Below are 17499 nucleotides of genomic sequence, written 5' to 3'. Positions count from 1 at the left end.
AGAGACTTGGGTCTGAAAGGCCTGCTGAGCAGAGAGGAGGAGTGCACTCCCAAGGAGACACCATGTAGAGACAGGAGAAGCCGCGGAAGGGATGGTCAGGTGTCTGCTGAGGTTCCTCGACTCTACTGAAAGCTACTTGTGGTTAGGTCCCCACTAGAGTGTGATGCCTATTGGCAGAGGATGGGCACCTGTGTGTGCACATGGACCCACTCCAGTGGCAGACAGGGCCATCCAGAGATGAGCAGCTTTGCATTCTGAAGTGTGCCCCACACTTCTAAGCAGTGACCACACTGGGAAGCCGAGAGCCTGCTTTATTACCTTTGTGTAAGGCTCCTGCCCTTGCACAGACCTCAGCCCGAGCTAGTCAAAAGACCACAGGCCAGTTCCTGCCTGCCCCGGCTCCCAACACCGTGGCTGGGCAGATCCAAGGAACAGAAGAAGTTAGTCCTGAAGTCCCCATGCTGTGTGTGGAGGGCAGTGGTTCTGGTGGGAGGGGCAAGTGCATCATCTGGAAGGTTCTGGTCAAGATATTCAGCAGCGCGGCTCCCATTAATGCATCAGCTTCAAAGGCCTTCTGGAGTAGCAGACATTGTCCTTCAGGAGTGGTGACCCCACAGCCATTCCCACCTTATCCCAACGGTGGCCTTTTTTATAGATGGGCTTGACAGAGCTGGGAGCCCAGCGAGTCAGGTAGCTGTGGAGGGAACACAAGAAGGTTGGCATGTTGGGACAGAAGAGTAGGGCACTAAACCCCGGGACTGGGCTGTAGCGACTGCGCCATCTTTCACCAGTTTTCCCTTCTCAAAGGGCAAAGGATTTTTCCTGGGAGAAACTGCTGTTTTATAAATGAACGGGCTCTTGCTGTTTCAAGTGTGTGGTTAGGGTCAGTCAGGGTCAGGAGCCCAGGCCCAGCTCCCTTCATCTTTCTAAGCTGCCAGTGTCATCTACTGAGGGAGAAGGCCAAGGAAGAGGCTGCTTGGACAACAGCTCTCTGGCCCAACACAGGGAAGGATAAAGGCAGAAGAACCCTGCCACTCTTCCCCAGCTGGCTGCTCTAGATGCCCTAGCCTCCAGGGAACTCCTCGGGGTACCACACTGGTGCAGGACTCCACCCGTCATCCAGTCTGACGAGAAGCAAGGGATGAACATAGAGGGTGCAATCCCAGCCCAGAGGGTTCCTGTAAGTGGGAGAGGCAGGGAAAGATGGCGGCCACCCATGGTCCTCTGGCCTCCTTTGGGGATAGCCTGGGCCCAGACTGTTCCTGGAAAAGTGGCTCACAGCACCAAGATTGGGGTTTACTCTGTTCATATGAAACCTGGCTCCTGACCAGAAAGATCCATCCTTTATCCTTAAAGTTCAGCCACAAAGGCCAGGGGTCCTCCTGTGTTCTATGTGAGGTTGAAGCTTGCCCTGGCCTCCTCCAGAGACCGTCAAGTAAAAGCTTAATTTAAAAACTAGTATTCCTGGCAGAATTAAATTTATTTTTTTGGCTGAAATCTTTGGCTGAAAGGAGGACTGCTGACTCATGCATGCCTTTCCGCTGTGTTCCTCTGAACCCTGGTCTTCAGCTGATGGCCTATGGAGGACCGGGAGGTCCATCCTGGACCCGGTGTGTGCTGGCCTCAGAAGGTAGGAAAACAAGGCCTTCCCCAGTTGGCTGGGGTGTGCTGCCTGCACAGGGGCTGCTCTCTCTCATCAGTGGTTCTAGAACGGCAGGTCGGACTAGCATGGGCTCCCTCACCACCAGCTGTCCCAGGAGGAAGAGGTAAGGATGGGGGTCTGACAGTGGCCCCTGAAAAAGGGTGTTCAGCAGGACTCCAGAAGACCCCAGCTGACCAGACTCTCCTGATGCCTGTTCCACATGGGGCAGCCAGCTGACGGGTAGGCTAGGTGGCATTCAGTCAGCCCTCTGTGAACACCTCAGCTCTTTCCAAATCACTCCCTTTACATCTCTTCTGAGCAAGGAGGGCTGGCCTGGACCCTGGTGCACAGAAGAGTGGGAACGGGAAGACCATCCCCTCTGCTGGAGAAGGTACTGCTGCACCAGGGTGCTGAGGACATGGAGGAGTGAGCGGGCCTAGGCCCTTGAGTACAGACTAGGGACCTTTGGGTGCAATCACAGCATCCCTTGTACAGGGATCAGTGCCTCCTGAGCCAGGACTTCCCCTCCCCCAGGATGGCCTTTTGCAACTCAAGAGCCCCCACACATCATCAATCCCGTGTCACACTAAAGGACACCGGATGTAAGGGAGGGAGCCTGGCCTAGCTTCAAAGGCCCGAGGGCAGGATGGATTGTGTCCTCAGGCTTGCTGCTGTCTCTTAAAAGCCAGGGTGGGGGTGGGCTCAACCCCTGAGCGGACCAGAGCACGCCCTGCTCCTTGGGGCTCCTGGCAAGGAACCCAGCTCTGCAGGATCTAGGACTGGGGGAGGCAAGGCAAAAGGAAGCAAGCTTAAATTACCCCACCTCACACCCTCCACCTAGCAACCTGGCTTCCCACATCCACCTGGGATGGTAGGGATCTCTGCAAAGATCTGTGGGGGCTTCGGAGTCTCCTGCCTCAGTCACCCTGCAGAGCATCTGCGTTCTCACGATCAGCAGAGGCAGCTTGACACACTAGAGGAGGGAAAGGCCACTGGGGGCATAAGAACTGCGAAATCAATTCTACAGACCCAGCTCTCCTCTCAACAAGGGGATATTATAGACTAAATTGCCTGTCAGGCTGACATCAGGAGAGGGGATCCTGCAACAGGATAGCTGTCTGAATGTTAGCTGAGAATCTGCTCTCACTCTAGAGGGGCTTGCCTACCCTGCTGCTGTTGGAGGGCCGACTTCATCTCTTCCCCTTAAGACCTCAGAACAGCTCAAGATGCCAAGGAAGTTGTGTAGGCTGTTAGTTCCAGGGAGCATGGGTGACTGAACCTATATGCAGGCTTCCTTGGTGCAATGCCGTGTACAGTGGCCCTATCCCAGACAGTCCTCCATGGCCAAGGCCTTGCTCTGCCCTGTAATGACCCTAGTGTTGGAGAGTTGGGATACTGAAATTTGTAGTAGTGGTCTGACATCCCGATAGCAATGCAGTGATGTCATCAATGGGATTAACATATTCTACTGCCCAACCAGCAGCCTCCTTGTCCGTGTCAAGGCCAAGACCCTCTAAGACAGAAAAGAGAGAGTTGGCCAGAGAGGGAGGTGGTAGCCAGCATACAGTACGGTGGTGGGGAAGATGTGGGTGTGTACTCGGGCTGGCTGGGAATGGAGCAGACAGCCAAAGAACACTTTGGTTCTCCTGGGCTGCTGTGAGAGCCATGAGCCCAGAGTGCTTAGGTCGACTGTGCTCATGTTTCCTTACCGGTTGAGCTTGGGTTTATTCTTGGATAAGGACCCTTCTGGAAGCCGTGGCCTGTGATCCGGTAAGAGACCTGAAGAGAAGAACACACAAAGGGTCAGCCTCCACAGTTCTGAAGGGCCGGGGTGCAGACCATGGGAGTGGGGAGCAGGGTCACAGCACCAATGTTCTGCTCATCACCCCTCTTCCAGCTGCGACAGTCCCCACCACCCCTTAGTCCTGGGTACTCTGACCTGCTCGGTGAGCCATCTTTACACACTCCTCGATCTTCTGGTGTTCTTCCAGGCACAAGCCTGTGACACTCCGGGGCAGCATGCCTCCGTGTGGCCGGATGAACTGACTGAGCAGCAGCACATCCTAGTGAAAACAGGACTATTGGCTCTGCAGGGGTCCCAGCACCTCCCCCAAATCTTCTGACATAGGCGACACTAGAAATGCTCTAGTGAGCACCTGCCACCAGGTTTTCTTGGTAGTAAAATGTCTGGTAGTCTGTCAGGGAGTTGTAGTGCTTAGGAGGCAGACAGGCAGATCTCTGAGTTAGAGTGAGTTCTAGGACAGCCAGGGTTACACAGAGAAATCCTGTCTCAAAACAAACTCCCAAATAAATAAATGAAGTGTCCAGTGGTCATTTCTGACTGCTGGGATGGACCATGGAAAGCATTTCCGTGAGAGGCACTGCTGTTCCACCTCAGCTGCACAATCTCGATGCCCAGGTGACGCGCCCACAGCCAGCTGCCCTGCCTGCTGCGCATGCTCAGGTGCTAGCTAGGAGGCACCAGCCGAGAGGAAGGGAAACGGGCTGTGACGGTCAGTCCAGATTTCCTAAGTCCAGATGGGAACGAGTCCTTGGACCTAACAAGCTGTGTGGGACTGAGTCTAGCAAAAGGGACAAACTGGGGCTGGAGAGATGGCTCAGTGGTTAAGAGGACTGGCTGCTCATCCGGAGGTCCTGAGTTCAATTCCCAGCAACCATACGGTGGTTCACAACCATCTGTAATGAGAACTGGGATCTGGTGCCCTCGCCTGGCCTGTAGTCATACATGCAGGCAGAACACTGTATACATAATAAATAAATAAATCTTAAAAAAAAAGAAGACAAACTGGTAAAAAAAACCCTCTTCCACCTTAAATGGCTCAAAGGGTTAAATAACACTTTTCCCTACAAGGGCCCAATGCCAGCCTTTGTCCGTTTACTAAACTGTTGCCTTGGTTGCCTTGCTGTATGACTGCAAATTTGTTTTAATCACTGGACAGCTCCTGGGGACCTAGGGTCCACACTCTCAGCCCAGCCCTCTGCAGAAGCCGCTGGAATGGACTTGGACTAACCCACAGCAAACATGCTGGCTTGCATTCTCAGCACCCTTCACTGCGGCCGCCATGCCAGCTGACAGCAGCACACAGCTTGGACCAACAGTACTCCAAGTGCAAAGGGGAAAAAGAAAAAACTTTAGCCTTTACCTTGGAGAAGATTAGATTTCTTCTCCTGGAAAAACAGTCAAATCCATTTCCTAGAAATGGCCAGTAGTGGCTGCCTGAGTAGCTGGGCAGGTGTGGGGTTCGCCTTCTTACTGTAGCTGGGATTACGAGCATACCTGTATATTCACTGACATCCACGAGACAAGGAGCTTGGAACAGCCTTCTGCTGTACTCTGGGCACTTATTTTCAGAGGACCCAGAGCGGGGTGAGAGCCCCGCCCCTACACCCGGGGGTGGAGTGAAGCCAAGGTTCCTAGTACAGGAGATTAGTTGGGTCACTCTGTTCAGAGCTTCCTGCACTTATCATCTGAGCAGGATCTCTGGCCTTAGCCATCCTGTGCCTCAGAGGGGAACTGAGACAACACACAGGTCAAACTGGCCCAGAGCCTGAATTACCTGAACCCCAAGCAGAGTGCTCATGTCACAGAGAACCCTGAAGAACAAGTGTGGGCATCCAGGACTGGGTCCCGTCTTCTCTGCAAGGTAGTAGTTAGCACAGCATGGGCTCTGCCTGGCTTCCTGGATTTGGATCCCAGCTCTGATACTTAGTGTGGGAGGATTGTGGCAAGTTTATTAACTTTCCTCAATGCAAAGCAAGGATGAAGCCCCCACTTCATGGGGTTAATTAGCAATCTAAGAGCCGGTAAGATGGCTCAGACAGTAAAGGTACTTGCTATGCCTGACTATCTGAGATTAATCCTCAGGATCCTCATTCAGGAAGAAGAAAACTGACCTCTATGCATATGTTGTGGCATCTGTTCCTTTACAAAGACACAAATTCCTCCAAAAACAGACTTAGGTGATGCCGGGCAGTGGTGACACACACCTTTAATCCCAGCAGAGGCAGGAGGATCTCTGAGTTTAAGACCAGCCTGGTCTATAGAGTGAGTTCCAGGATAGCCAGGGCTGCAAAGAAAACCCTGTCTTGAAAAACAAAACACAACAACAACAACAAAAACCTAAGTGAGTCAAATAAAGCCCGGGACTGCTCAGGACACGGTTCACTGGAGCAGGCCCTCCACTCGTGCTGCCTGCTGCTGGGTATGCTCATGATCGTTTCCTGTCCCAGAAGCAGCTGCTCTGGAAAAGGGACAGCAGTTGGATGGTCTGGAGCTGTACTTTGGAGACTAAAATGTGTCTTCAGATCAAACTGTGAACCATCTTGTTACCTAAGGGGAAAGGAGAGCCAAATCTACCCCTGTGAGAACTACTCCTGCCCTTCTGAACCAGGCCATGGAATCAGTTAGTGGCTTCCAGCTCCACAGCCTGTGAGAACTTGAAAAATGCTCAAGCTGAGCGGGTCTGTTTGAGGCTGAGTTATAGAAGCAATGATTTACCTTTAAAAAAAAATGTATGTATGTAAGTGGTTTGCCTGCATGCATATATGCACACTGCATGTTTACTCGGTATCCTTGGGGGACACGAGGGCACTGGATACTCTGGAACTGGTTGAGCTGCCCCTTGGGTGCTAGGAGCTGAACTAAGGTCTGTTGCAAGAGCAGCAAGTGCTCTTAACTGCTGAACTGTCTCTCCAGCCCCATACCTTTTGTTTCTTTAAATTTTTATTTTTTGAGATTATTTTATGCATATAGGTATTTTGGCTGCATGTATGTATGCATACCATGTGCATGCAGTGCGTGTGGAGGCCGGAAGAGGGTGCTGGCTTCTCTGGAACTTGATAAGTACTGCTTTCACCCAACATGTGGGTGCTGGGAGCTGAACCCCTGTCCTCTAGAAAAGCAGACAGTGCTCGTAACCAAAACCCCTTCAGTCTACCACAGTCAGCGTCGACAGCCACTGCACAAAGCTCCGTTGTCCTTGGTGGCCACGTGAAGTGCAGCTGTCCCAACATGAGGTGCGCACACAGGGTGAGGCCTCCACACTCACCTCATAGTTATACTTGTGCTTCAGGTTCCAGCGGCAGATGGGGCACTGGCCTGAGGGGTTAGGGGGATTTGGGGTTGCCTTGGGAGTTTCTGTGATTCGGCCTTCAATCTAAGAAAGAGAGAAAAAAAGCCAGTGAGAGCCTGGGCCAGGCACGCAGGTCTTTCTTTACCTTTGCACACACTCTGCATGAACACCAGCCAAAGCTTACTTCTGGGGGTCTCATGGCAGCAACGAACAGGTCTGCTTGCATGGTGGAGATTGTCTGTAGCTGCTATATGCTGGGCCTTGGACACAGGGATGCGGTTTGGCGGTCAGACAAGTGATGCATACCTGTAATCCCAGCAGCGGGTGGCAGAGGCAAGAAAACTAGAAGTTCAAGGCTAGCCTGGGCTACACAGTATTAAGTTCCAAGCCAGCAGGGGTTATATGGTTAAGACTCTTGCCTCAAAAACCAGACACATGGCAATGATGACATCAGACAGACATACACACTGGGAGCGAGAGCAGTGGTTCTCAACCTTCCTAACACTGAGAACCTTTAATACAGTGACCCCCAACCATAAAATTATGTTCACTGTTTCTTCATAACTAATTTTGCTACTGTTATGAACTGCAATGTAAATATCTGCATTTTCCCATGGTCTTTGGGGGGGGGTATGGCCCAGTTTGGGAACTGCTGAACTAGAGGGAAGGGTTTGTCATATCAACTGAATGCTATCTTTCCTCCCTCAACAAACCACAATAAAATACCTGAGTCCTAGGCTTCCTCCCTCTAAATGGGAGCTGGAGAGAGGGCTCAGCAGTTAAGAGGACTTGCTGCTCCTGCAGGGTACTGGGCTTTAGTCTTCCAGCACTCCAGTTCTAGGGGAACCTGTGCCCTCCCCTGGCCTCCAAGATCCCTGCATGCACATGTACACACACAACTAGACACATAACAAAGCTCCAAATGGCATAAAGATGCACTACCCAAGGAAAGCTTGTACCCACTCTACGTTATCCGTGGAGAGCACTATTTCCAGCTATGTTCTAGGAGAAAAGCCCTATCTATGCTAGCAGTTTCCAACAAGAGGTGATGTTTCCCCATCAGGCCACGACTGGGGACATTTCTGATTGGACAGCTGGGGGAAGTGCCGCAGCTGAGAAACTGGGACTAGCCAGACAAGTGGTGTCTGTGTGCACTGCTCCTCTCTCCCTCTGCAAACTGAAAGCACGGGCAGAGGAACACAATATACGTCCTCCTCTAAAACAAACCAGGGTCCCACTAGGTAGACTCAGCTGGTTTGGATCCTGTTATAGAGACCAGGCTGGCCTCACATTTGCAGTGAACCTCTTGCCTTTACTTCCTGAGTTCAGGGAATATGGTTCTCTTTAGCTCCAATTGCAGGGGAGCTTAGCAGGCCTCGTTGAGGCCGAGCCTAAGCGCATGGCTAGGCTCGGTAGCCCTGTCCCCTGGAGAAAGGCAAGAAGTTTTGCTCAGTTATACCGGGCACCACTATCTACCCCACCCCACTTCTACCATGGCAACCCCAAACATGACAGAGAGAAGCTGTGGGCCAGGGAAAATCTGTAGGTGCATGGGAGGCCTCCAGGGCCCCAGGAGAGCACCAACATTTATCGGCTCACTGCTGTTCGGCTGGTTCTGCACTAAGAGTGGCTCACATGTCAGCTCCTCTAACTCCCACAACTCAGTGCGGCAGGCGGCAGAACACACACTCACGGTCAGTCAAAGTCGCAGTGTCTCTCCATGCTCCCTCTACAAACAGCAGATCCATGCAGGCCTCACATAAAAAATTTAAAAGGTAAGATGTGGCCAGCACCATGAGCTGGGACGCAAGCCTTCAATTCTGAATGTCTAACACATTAGCTCCTCTTAGAGATACTGTCATTGATGGTGACCTAGCTGGTTCTAAAGTCTGAAGACGGCAGATGACAGACAGCCAGGCATGGGCTGCCATAGTCTTCACGGGAAATGGAAACAGCAATCAGAAGAATAGCAAGCATTCTGATGGGCTAGAACAAAGGCTGGGCTCAGGACAACAGCTGCATTAGCAGGAGATGCAGTGGCAGGGGACGCTCTTAGCACTGAGCACTCTGTACTCAGAAAAGCAGATGTCAGGTCAGGCTGGGTGGGGTGGCGCACACCTTTAATCCCAGCACTCAGGAGACAGAGGCAGGCGGATCTCTGTGAGTCTGAAGTCAGCCTGGTCTATACGTGAGCTTCAGGACAGTCAGGCCTACATACAGACCCTTTCTCAAAACACAAAACCCAAAAAGTTCGATGGCACCCTTTTCTTCAGCATGGAGTCTGTAGGGTGAATGCGTTCTGTCCTTTGAGAGCCCAGGCTTGCCCTGCACTCGCTGTGTAACTGAGGATGGCCTTTAGCTCCTGATCTTCATGTATGCATGATCACAGGTATGCACCATCATGCCCAGACTGTTTTAGGTTTTAATCAGAAAATTGGAGCCGGGCGGTGGTGGCGCACGCCTTTAATCCCAGCACTTGGGAGGCAGAGGCAGGCGGATCTCTGTGAGTTCGAGACCAGCCTGGTCTACAAGAGCTAGTTCCAGGACAGGCTCCAAAACCACAGAGAAACCCTGTCTCGAAAAACCAAAAAAAAAAAAAAAAAAAGAAAATTGGAGAGATGCCCAAAGGGGAGTTCCCTAAAAAGTTAAGAGTCAGGTGGAGGCTAACCAGAGGAAAGGACAGTGGGAGAAGAATGAGTGGATTTCTCCTGGGGATAAGACTGCCTTGGGGAGGCCTATACTTGGCTGACTGCCAGAGAGGTTAAGCCCCTGGTTGACATGGAAGTTCCTGAGCCTTCTGGGAGCTCTGCAAGGTGGCTGAGAATTTCTTGGAGGCATAGAAGCCCATGTGAAAACAAGGTTGTCTTTTAAGGATTATAGGATAATCTAGGCCCCATGACTGACTCCCCAAGGGAGGAGAGATGGGCCCAGCAAGGGAAAGTGGAGCATGGGTGAAAGAACCGTTTCAGTTTCCTTACCAAGAGACAAGTCAGGGTGCCTACTAGTGAGGTTAGGCCCTAGGGACTGTCACCTCCTAACGTCTCAATTACAGGTACACTTTCTAGACAGAAAGCAAGGATCAGAAGTCCAGACCCTGGCTCTGGGCCAACTAACTCTGGTTCTGTAGGCCTGCAATGCTGCCTTAGTTTCCCCTTTGGGAAACTAATTTATCACCTGCCAGAAAACTTATTAGCAAAGTCCTCTGAGACTTTGTCATACAAAAGGTCACTTTAATCAAGTAACAGATACCTCAGTACAGGCACAATGACTGTTCTTGATTAACCACACTACGGCACACAGCCCAAAAAATAGTAGACTTCAGGATTTATGGTCTCAGAGGGAGCAGATCCTGGAGCCAGGAGTCCAGATTGGGCCTCTTTCCCTCCCTCAGAGGAGCAGCCAGGCGGCTCCGAGCGTTAAGGAGGTCGTGAGTGGCCAACGCGGCGATACTTACTACAGTCGTCTTCCCTTCTTGGATCTCCACCACTACAGAGATAAAGGGGAAAAATTAGGTCAGCCATTTAATAAGGAACAGGGAGTTTCAAATAACAGCTCAAATGCTACACAGGCAGAGGAGAGGAGTCTTCAGTCTGCACTCTCCCACGGTCCCTGCCTGGGACAAAAAGCGGGCAAGGTTCACCTCCAAGTGCCAAGGCTCTATGTCCTTGAGGCTGGCTGTAGGCAAGCCTGGGATGCTCAGGCTACAGCATCTCTCTGGAATTAAGGGTTTCCATATTAGTTTTTGCCTTTTGAAGCAGAGATTCATCTTGATTATGTCTAGAAGAATTGGCAAACTCAACAGCTGTGGCAGGAAAATTGCTATACGTTTGAGGACAGCCTGGGCTACAAAGTAAGATTCTTTTTTTTAAAATATTTATTTATTTATTATGTATACAATATTCTGTCTGCATGTATGTCTGCAGGCCAGAGGAGGGCACCAGACCTCATTACAGATGGTTGTGAGCCACCATGTGGTTGCCGAGAATTGAACTCAGGACCTTTGGAAGAGCAGGCAATGCTCTTAACCACTGAGCCATCTCTCCAGCCCACAAAGTAAGATTCTTACACATGTCCCTTTACAGACTGACTTTGAAGGGTTTGCAATCTACAACACAGCTCTGTCTGTGCTCCAGTGGTAGCTTTTCAAGGAGACAAAGCCAATCCCAAAATGTATCCTGAGAATCCTGTGTCAAGACTGCATGAAACTGGCCGTGAGGGAAATATTCTCTGCTCCATCCTTCTTCATCTCTCCCTGAAGGGTTAATGCTCTGTTATCATCCCAGAAAAAGGAATGGAAGAGGGAACAATCAGGAGCCTCAAGACAGTAGGGTCAGCAGGGCTTAGGGAAAACTGTTCCACACTGAGGGCCATCCAGGGCCTATCGATGCCTGAGGTGGGCAGGGGAGAAGTGGAGGCAAGACCATCAGCTGCACACATTACCATTCACCTAACTAGGATACTGAATGAAGCTGCCAGCTCACACACAGCAACTGTTCCTGGAGCATCTCCCATGTTCTTGGCTTGTTTAGAGAGAGAGAGCCACAGCTGCTAGCAAGGAACTGGTATACAGCAAATGCTCAATAAACGCTAGTTTTAACAAGTGAAATAATCGCCAATGTCTCCTTCCAACCGTTAACTGCTACAATAGGGAGCTCGAGCCCACACAATCCGCAAACCCTAAGATACTAAGACCCTATTTAAACAGTAGTTTGGCTACCACAGTTTAGTTTTACTTAACTCTGGCTAACACAAGAAATAATACAAATTAGAAAAGTGCCTAAGGTCCTTGACTTTGAGAATTAAGTGGGAGCTCAAGATCTCTTCCTAGGAAAAATATCCACCTGAGAACACACAATTGGCCATGGGCTGCAGGAGGCTGTGGGGTATGTGTTACAGACCTGGCTATTCCTCAGAGGTGGAAGGAAGTTTATTTCTCTTTCTTCTTTTTACCTACCATATTTTCTAAAGTATTATGCAAAAACATAATATAAACAGCAAAGAGAGAGGGCCTAGGGAAAAAGGCACCACTAACCCAGCCAGAGCCCGTGTCAGCATCTGTGGCCACTGAGCTCTGGGACCGACACCTAATTGGACACAGGCTGCCTAGAATGATTCCTCATTTGTTTTCTGGGCAAACCATTCATAAAGAATCATTACTCCAAAATAACCAATCGGAGAGCCCTCCCTGTCTAACTCCAGACACACACAAGTGAAACAATGACCAGAAAAACCCAGAGGCTTTCTTCAGAGAACACTCTAGCCACTAATCAGAACAAATTCGGCTCCTGTGTAAAAGAAACTGCGTCACCTCACACACGGTTCTACTTGTCCAGAACGGAGCCCAGCCCATGAACGGGATGTGGTGAGACCCAACCTGGTTGTCAGCCTAGAAGGCAGCACAGCTGCAGAGGGAAGTTCACCACCATGTCCACTGCAGAATGGCCCACACAGGAGGAACAGGGAAAGCAGGGGGCATATCTCCAGTCTAGCCACCCTAGAAACTGTGCTACTACGCCAAAAAAATTGGGGGAGGGAAAGAGGGTAACTAAATGGGAGCAACACCAGGTAGGGGGTAAATTTCTGAGAAGTCTCAGGAAACAAAAGCAGGGACACATGCTCAACCATGGAGGCAGCACCAGGACAATGGCCTGAAACACAAAGAGCATAAACATGTGGTTTCCTTCTTGGTCCAGGCTCTTGGGCCCTACCCATGAGGTAAACAAGTCTAACAAAACACACATCACTCTCGGCAAAGACCCAAAGCCTGAAGTCATCCCACTGGCCCCTGGAAAAGAGATCAAAGCCCATGGCAAGCTCCACTGTTCACGAGCTCTCCCACAGCAACCTCGAGCCAGCCAGTGTCTTTCTAGAAGCCAGTGGGTAAAACAATAGGAGATGCTTATCTAAGAGAGACGAACTGTCAAACCAAAGGAATGACCCAAGGAACTCACAGGAGGCATAGATTGATCAGGGTGGTGAGTTAGTGCAGGGGAAGGCGGCTGACTGGGGCCTGGAGAGGCCCCCTTCAGCAGATTTTAAGCTTCTGCAAAGAGGAGATAGGAATCAAAAATAGTATTGATTTTCAGTGTACATAGAAAAACATGGCAAAACCAAACAAAACCTGAGATCCAGTTGTCCCTGGCCTCCTCTTCATTTAAGAGAAGTGGTGGTGGGCAAGAGAAGCTGGACTAAGGTTTAGAGACCAAAAGAAAACTTAACTAGGAAAAAAAATGCAACCACTCCTGCATCCTGAGATAGGCCAGCATGAAGTAGGCCACCAGACATGACGTTGTTTTCTGAGGAGAACGAAGGCTGCCGCCTCTCAAGCGAGGCAGCACGTGCACCGAGAATCAGGAAGGGGGCAGCAGCCAGGCTCTACCTCCTGGGCAGAGGAACAGCAGAAGAGTAAGGCACAGTCTTTGCCCTGGAGGAGGAAGTAGAGCAAGGATGGGAACGTCACCGTAATAAAGCCCATGTCTCATAACGAGGTCCTCCGAGTACTTCAGTAAATACTCCTAGGATGGAGTCCAAGATGACCGGGTTATAACAGCCTGGAGCAAGCAGTGATGTGGTGAGACTGCAATGGCCGCAGAAGCCCTTGATGGACACATAAACACAGGCAGACACAGTTACCCTGGTGCATAAAGGCTCGGCTGTTTAGTAGAGGAAGAGGGAGGGAGATGAATGATGGAGGAGGAGGGGCACCGCAGCAGTGCCTGGCCCGAGATGCCAAGTCCTCCAGGATCTGTGGAAACTGAGCTCTAGGCAGCATATGCGGGAGGGCTGGAAGGTAGCCCCCTGTCTCAGCAGTCACAATGAGGGCCTGTGCTTCAGGGCGCTGCCTGTTTCTCAAGCGCCATCTCCTTCAGTTCACCTTGCATCGCTCAGTTTATGGGTCTCTGGTTGCCTCCCCGGTTCCTGTCCTGGAATTCCTGATGAAATGTCCCTCTTGCTCTGGGCTTCAGTCTCACTGCTGCCTAGGACTTTCCCCATTGGCAAGGCGCTGAAACCGTAAACCCCACTTGTTCCCTCCTCTCAAAGCTCCTTGCTGTGGGATTACTCAGCATATCAGATGGCCCTTCTTAGCTGGCTGAAGTGGCCTTTCAGCATTTCAGTACGTTCTATGCTGTAAGGTCATAGCTGGTAACTCACTGCTCATGGTTTCTTGTCATGCTGTCATTTCCTTCACAAGGTGTTAAGGCGGGACGCTTTTAACACGATCCTTGCTAAATCTGACATTGTCACTGATGAATTCATTAGACGTTCTTTGGCAAGTCAACTGGCAAGAGACTTTCATGAAAGGAGGAAAAAAAAGAGGACCTGCCGAGGAGCACCAGGGCTGTGTGTCACGGGAGAGGGGAGAGTGCTGCCCCTGCTTTCAACCCTGCTGCTTAGAGCTGATGTTAGGTAAGCTACGGAATCTTTAGAACTGGATCCCCCATTCATCAAAGTAAAGACCGCTAACATCTACTTTTAAGGAAGACTGAGTAGATTTTTTTTTTTTTTTTTTTTTGGTTTTTCGAGACAGGGTTTCTCTTGTGGTTTTGGAGCCTATCCTGGAACTAGCTCTTGTAGACCAGGCTGGTCTCGAACTCACAGAGATCCGCCTGTCTCTGCCTCCCGAGTGCTGGGATTAAAGGCGTGCGCCACCACCGCCTGGCTCTGAGTAGATGTTTTAAGGAACACCTAGTATACGTCTGGAAGAAGGCACTTAGTAAACCATAGTTTCCTCATTTGTCCCCTTAAGTTATGCCTTTTGCTTTTTTTATAACCCACTCTCTCACTTTGGGCTTGTATGTACCTGCCAACCACACACACCACACACACACACCCTCAGAGGCAGGGCTTTACTAAGTAGTTCTAGCTGTCCTGGAACTTTATAAGTAGACCAGACTGACCTTAGAATTCACAGAGACCCACCTGCCTCTGCCTGTTTTCTAAACGCCAGGATTAAAGGTGTTTATCTTGGCCCTCATGCCAAACTTCAGACCAGGCTGTCTCAGCATCAGTACTGCTGACATTTTGGGCCAGTTGGTTCTCTGTTGTCGAGTTGACATGTTGTGCTGTAAGACATTTAAGGGTATCCTTACCCACTCACCAGATGCTGGAATTACCAGCTGTGACAACCAAAAAGGTTTCTAGACATTGCCAGAAATGTCTGGACACTGGGGGTGGGAGAAAGGGAGTGGATGATCACCACTGACTGAGGAACAATGCATTAGACTGAAAACTCATAGCAATGACACCACTGCTCAGTCCTCACGAAGGTTCTTTTCTTCTTGAGTCCAAGCCTCATGAATTCTTGCTTCAGTTACATAGTTTATCTTTGAAAAGTAAGATGATTGAATATTTTCAGAGAATTAGCTTGTCTGTCACAACTTTAAATTTTACATGCACATATTTGAGTGACAAGTATACTAGCTGGTTCAATGACAGTCAGCAGTATATGGCTTACCAAAGGGAAGAATGGTGGATGATTCAAAAGGAAATAAAACATGACAGGGCTTTCACGTAAAAGACATCAATTCAACTTAACATTCAGCCTCGAGACCAGGCTGTCTACACAGTGGCTCACAGACAGAAGAGTTACCAACCAAGCATTTGTAGCGACGACTCCAAACACTGATTATATAGTTCACCATTCCACAAACTCTCCAGTTAAAAAAATTTCTTGCTGGATGTGATAGTACATGACAGTGATACCAGCACCTGGGAGGCAGAGGCAGGCAGACTGCCAGATGCTGGAGGCCAGCTTGGTCTACCTAGAAAGTTAAAGCCACCCAATGCAAAACTTCATCTGAAACAACAAGTTTCTTATGTGAAATCTCAAATACTCTAGTTTTAAATCAACTAATCATACAAGAAACTACATATCAAAAAAAGGAAAGAAACTACATATCATAGAAACTACGAATCATACAAGAAACCCTCTTTATTTCTTCTCTATCTTTTCAAAGATAAAACTACATAACTAGTAAAAAAAAAAACCCAAAATACAAAAAAACAACACAGTAAAGAACTAGTCAAAGCAGTGGATGGTGGCACACGCCTCTAAACCACACACAAGAAAGAGCCAGAGGTGGGTGGATCTCCATGAGTTTAAGGGCAGCCTGGTCTACATAACGAGTTCCAGGTCAGCCAAAGCAATATAGTGAGACTCTGTTTCAAAAATAAAAATAATTTTCTTTTGTTTGTTTCTTGGTTGAGAAAGGACTTTTCGGTGTGTAGCCCTGGCTGCCCTGGAACTCAGAGATCCTCCTGCCTCTGTCTCCCAAGAACTGGGATTAAAGACGTGCGCCACTCTTAATAAAATTACTGTTGGAAACGAAAGAGACCTCCTCTAAGTTATGCCACATGACTGGGAGGCTGAGGCCTCTTCTTTACTCAGTGGCTCTTTTTTTCCAATTGGCTCCTTCTCCACTCTGACAGATATTCACTGGTTGGCCAACACTGCACTAGAATTTTAAAAACAAGCCCCTTGTCCATCATTTCTTTTAGTTCAACACTAATCCATTCCTGCTTCCCACAGAACAACAAAAGAAGACTATCCCGAAAGACCTTTTCACTTCGCCAGATTCCAGCCCTTCAGGAGCCTGTTGAAGGAGCATCCTCTTTATGAAAACTTCCAACTGCCTTTGCTATTTCCAGCAACAGAATCTTCCTGGGCTCTTTCATGCAAACGGATGACTCTCATTACCGAGGACGTAGACATATCTCATCAGAACCCAGGCTTCACAGAAAGGCTGTGCTTTCTTCTCCTTTCACAGCCTGACTCACAGCACTGGGACTTCAGTACCCTTTCCGCCGATGAAAAAGTAACTCGGGTTACTTTTCCGGGTTTAGTATTAATGAAATGCAGAACTAAAATTTAGCACTTGCTTCTGTCGTAGTTGTTCAATAGCCTTTGCACCTTGGCTGCCATCTCTCAAGATTAGTAGCCTAGACAAAAACAGCCACCACCTAATATCATTTTCGGAGGGGAAATTGAAAAGGGAGGCTTTGGGGATACGGTTTAAGGAGAGGGAGATTTGGAAATTATGAGAGAATTAGCAGTCGGCCCTTTATAGCTTTTCTGAACTCTCAGACAATTTTGTCTTTGATCTCTAAATCTTTGAGATCTAAATCTCTCAGTCCTCATTTACTCCCGGAAGGCACTAAAACCGGGAGGTGAAGCAACAGCCCCAGGGTCTGGAAGAGCTTTTAAGCGTCCTGTGGAGCCCAGCACCCCCGAGGTTTGAGAGCCGTGCAGAGAGGGGGTGCCACGCCGGGCTTGACGCAAGTCTGTTAGGTGGCTGTTCTCAAGTTCTAGAAGTCGCTGGGTCCTGAGACTCACCTTCTCTCAACCCGCGAGCTGGAAGCCACAGCCAGCCGGTAGTAGCGGGGCCTCCTAGGAACCCGTGGAGCTGCCTTCCACACCCGGATACCAGAGCCCTGAGGGCCGCCATCTTGGAAACACGCCTGACCTCGCGTGCACTTCCGCTTCCGGGGCGGGGAGTACGCCGCCGCCGTGCGGCGAGCGGGTTTCTCGTGGTTTCTGTTTCTATCACCTGTCGGGATTTGGTAAGGAGATGCACGCGGCTTTGTGCGGAGCAAATCTTCCGGCTGCTGTATGCCAGAACCTAGTCTTCAAAGCTGTCTGTTAGTCTCCTGTAGTAAATTACACACCACACCAATTCTTTAGGGTTTTTTTTTTCCATCCTGCTTGTGGATTTTAAGCTTTTGTGAGGGACAGAATGAAATGGTAATGAACTCTGGCTCTGGGAG

The 17499-nt window shown here is 49.7% G+C and overlaps 1 protein-coding gene across 1 annotated transcript; it reads right to left on the bottom strand.

Moving 5' to 3' along the window:
• Positions 1–297: 297 nt before the first annotated feature.
• On the bottom strand, positions 298–17219 carry Mrps18a (mitochondrial ribosomal protein S18A). The gene is made up of 6 exons (XM_075980732.1): positions 17069–17219; positions 10190–10221; positions 6712–6819; positions 3582–3705; positions 3352–3421; positions 298–694 (listed from the first exon to the last, which is right to left on the bottom strand). The coding sequence occupies exons 1-6, from the start codon at positions 17178–17180 to the stop codon at positions 550–552; spliced, it is 591 nt and encodes a 196-aa protein (XP_075836847.1). The 5' UTR covers positions 17181–17219; the 3' UTR covers positions 298–549.
• Between the last annotated feature and the right edge of the window lie 280 nt (positions 17220–17499).

This window comes from Microtus pennsylvanicus, chromosome 7 (genome assembly GCF_037038515.1).
Source record: "Microtus pennsylvanicus isolate mMicPen1 chromosome 7, mMicPen1.hap1, whole genome shotgun sequence".
In the NCBI taxonomy this organism is placed as follows: Eukaryota; Metazoa; Chordata; class Mammalia; order Rodentia; family Cricetidae; genus Microtus; species Microtus pennsylvanicus.
This window is presented reverse-complemented; position numbering and strand designations above follow the sequence as displayed.

Excerpts from the sequence above, each read along its gene's own strand:
- Mrps18a (XM_075980732.1), bottom strand. The coding sequence starts at position 17,180 with ATGGCGGCCCTCAGGGCTCTGGTATCCGGGTGTGGAAGGCAGCTCCAC. Across the intron at positions 10,222-17,068 it reads AGCTCGCGGGTTGAGAGAAG|TGGTGGAGATCCAAGAAGGG; the intron begins GTGAGTCTCAGG and ends TTATCTCTGTAG. Across the intron at positions 6,820-10,189 it reads AAGAAGGGAAGACGACTGTA|ATTGAAGGCCGAATCACAGA; the intron begins GTAAGTATCGCC and ends TCTCTTTCTTAG.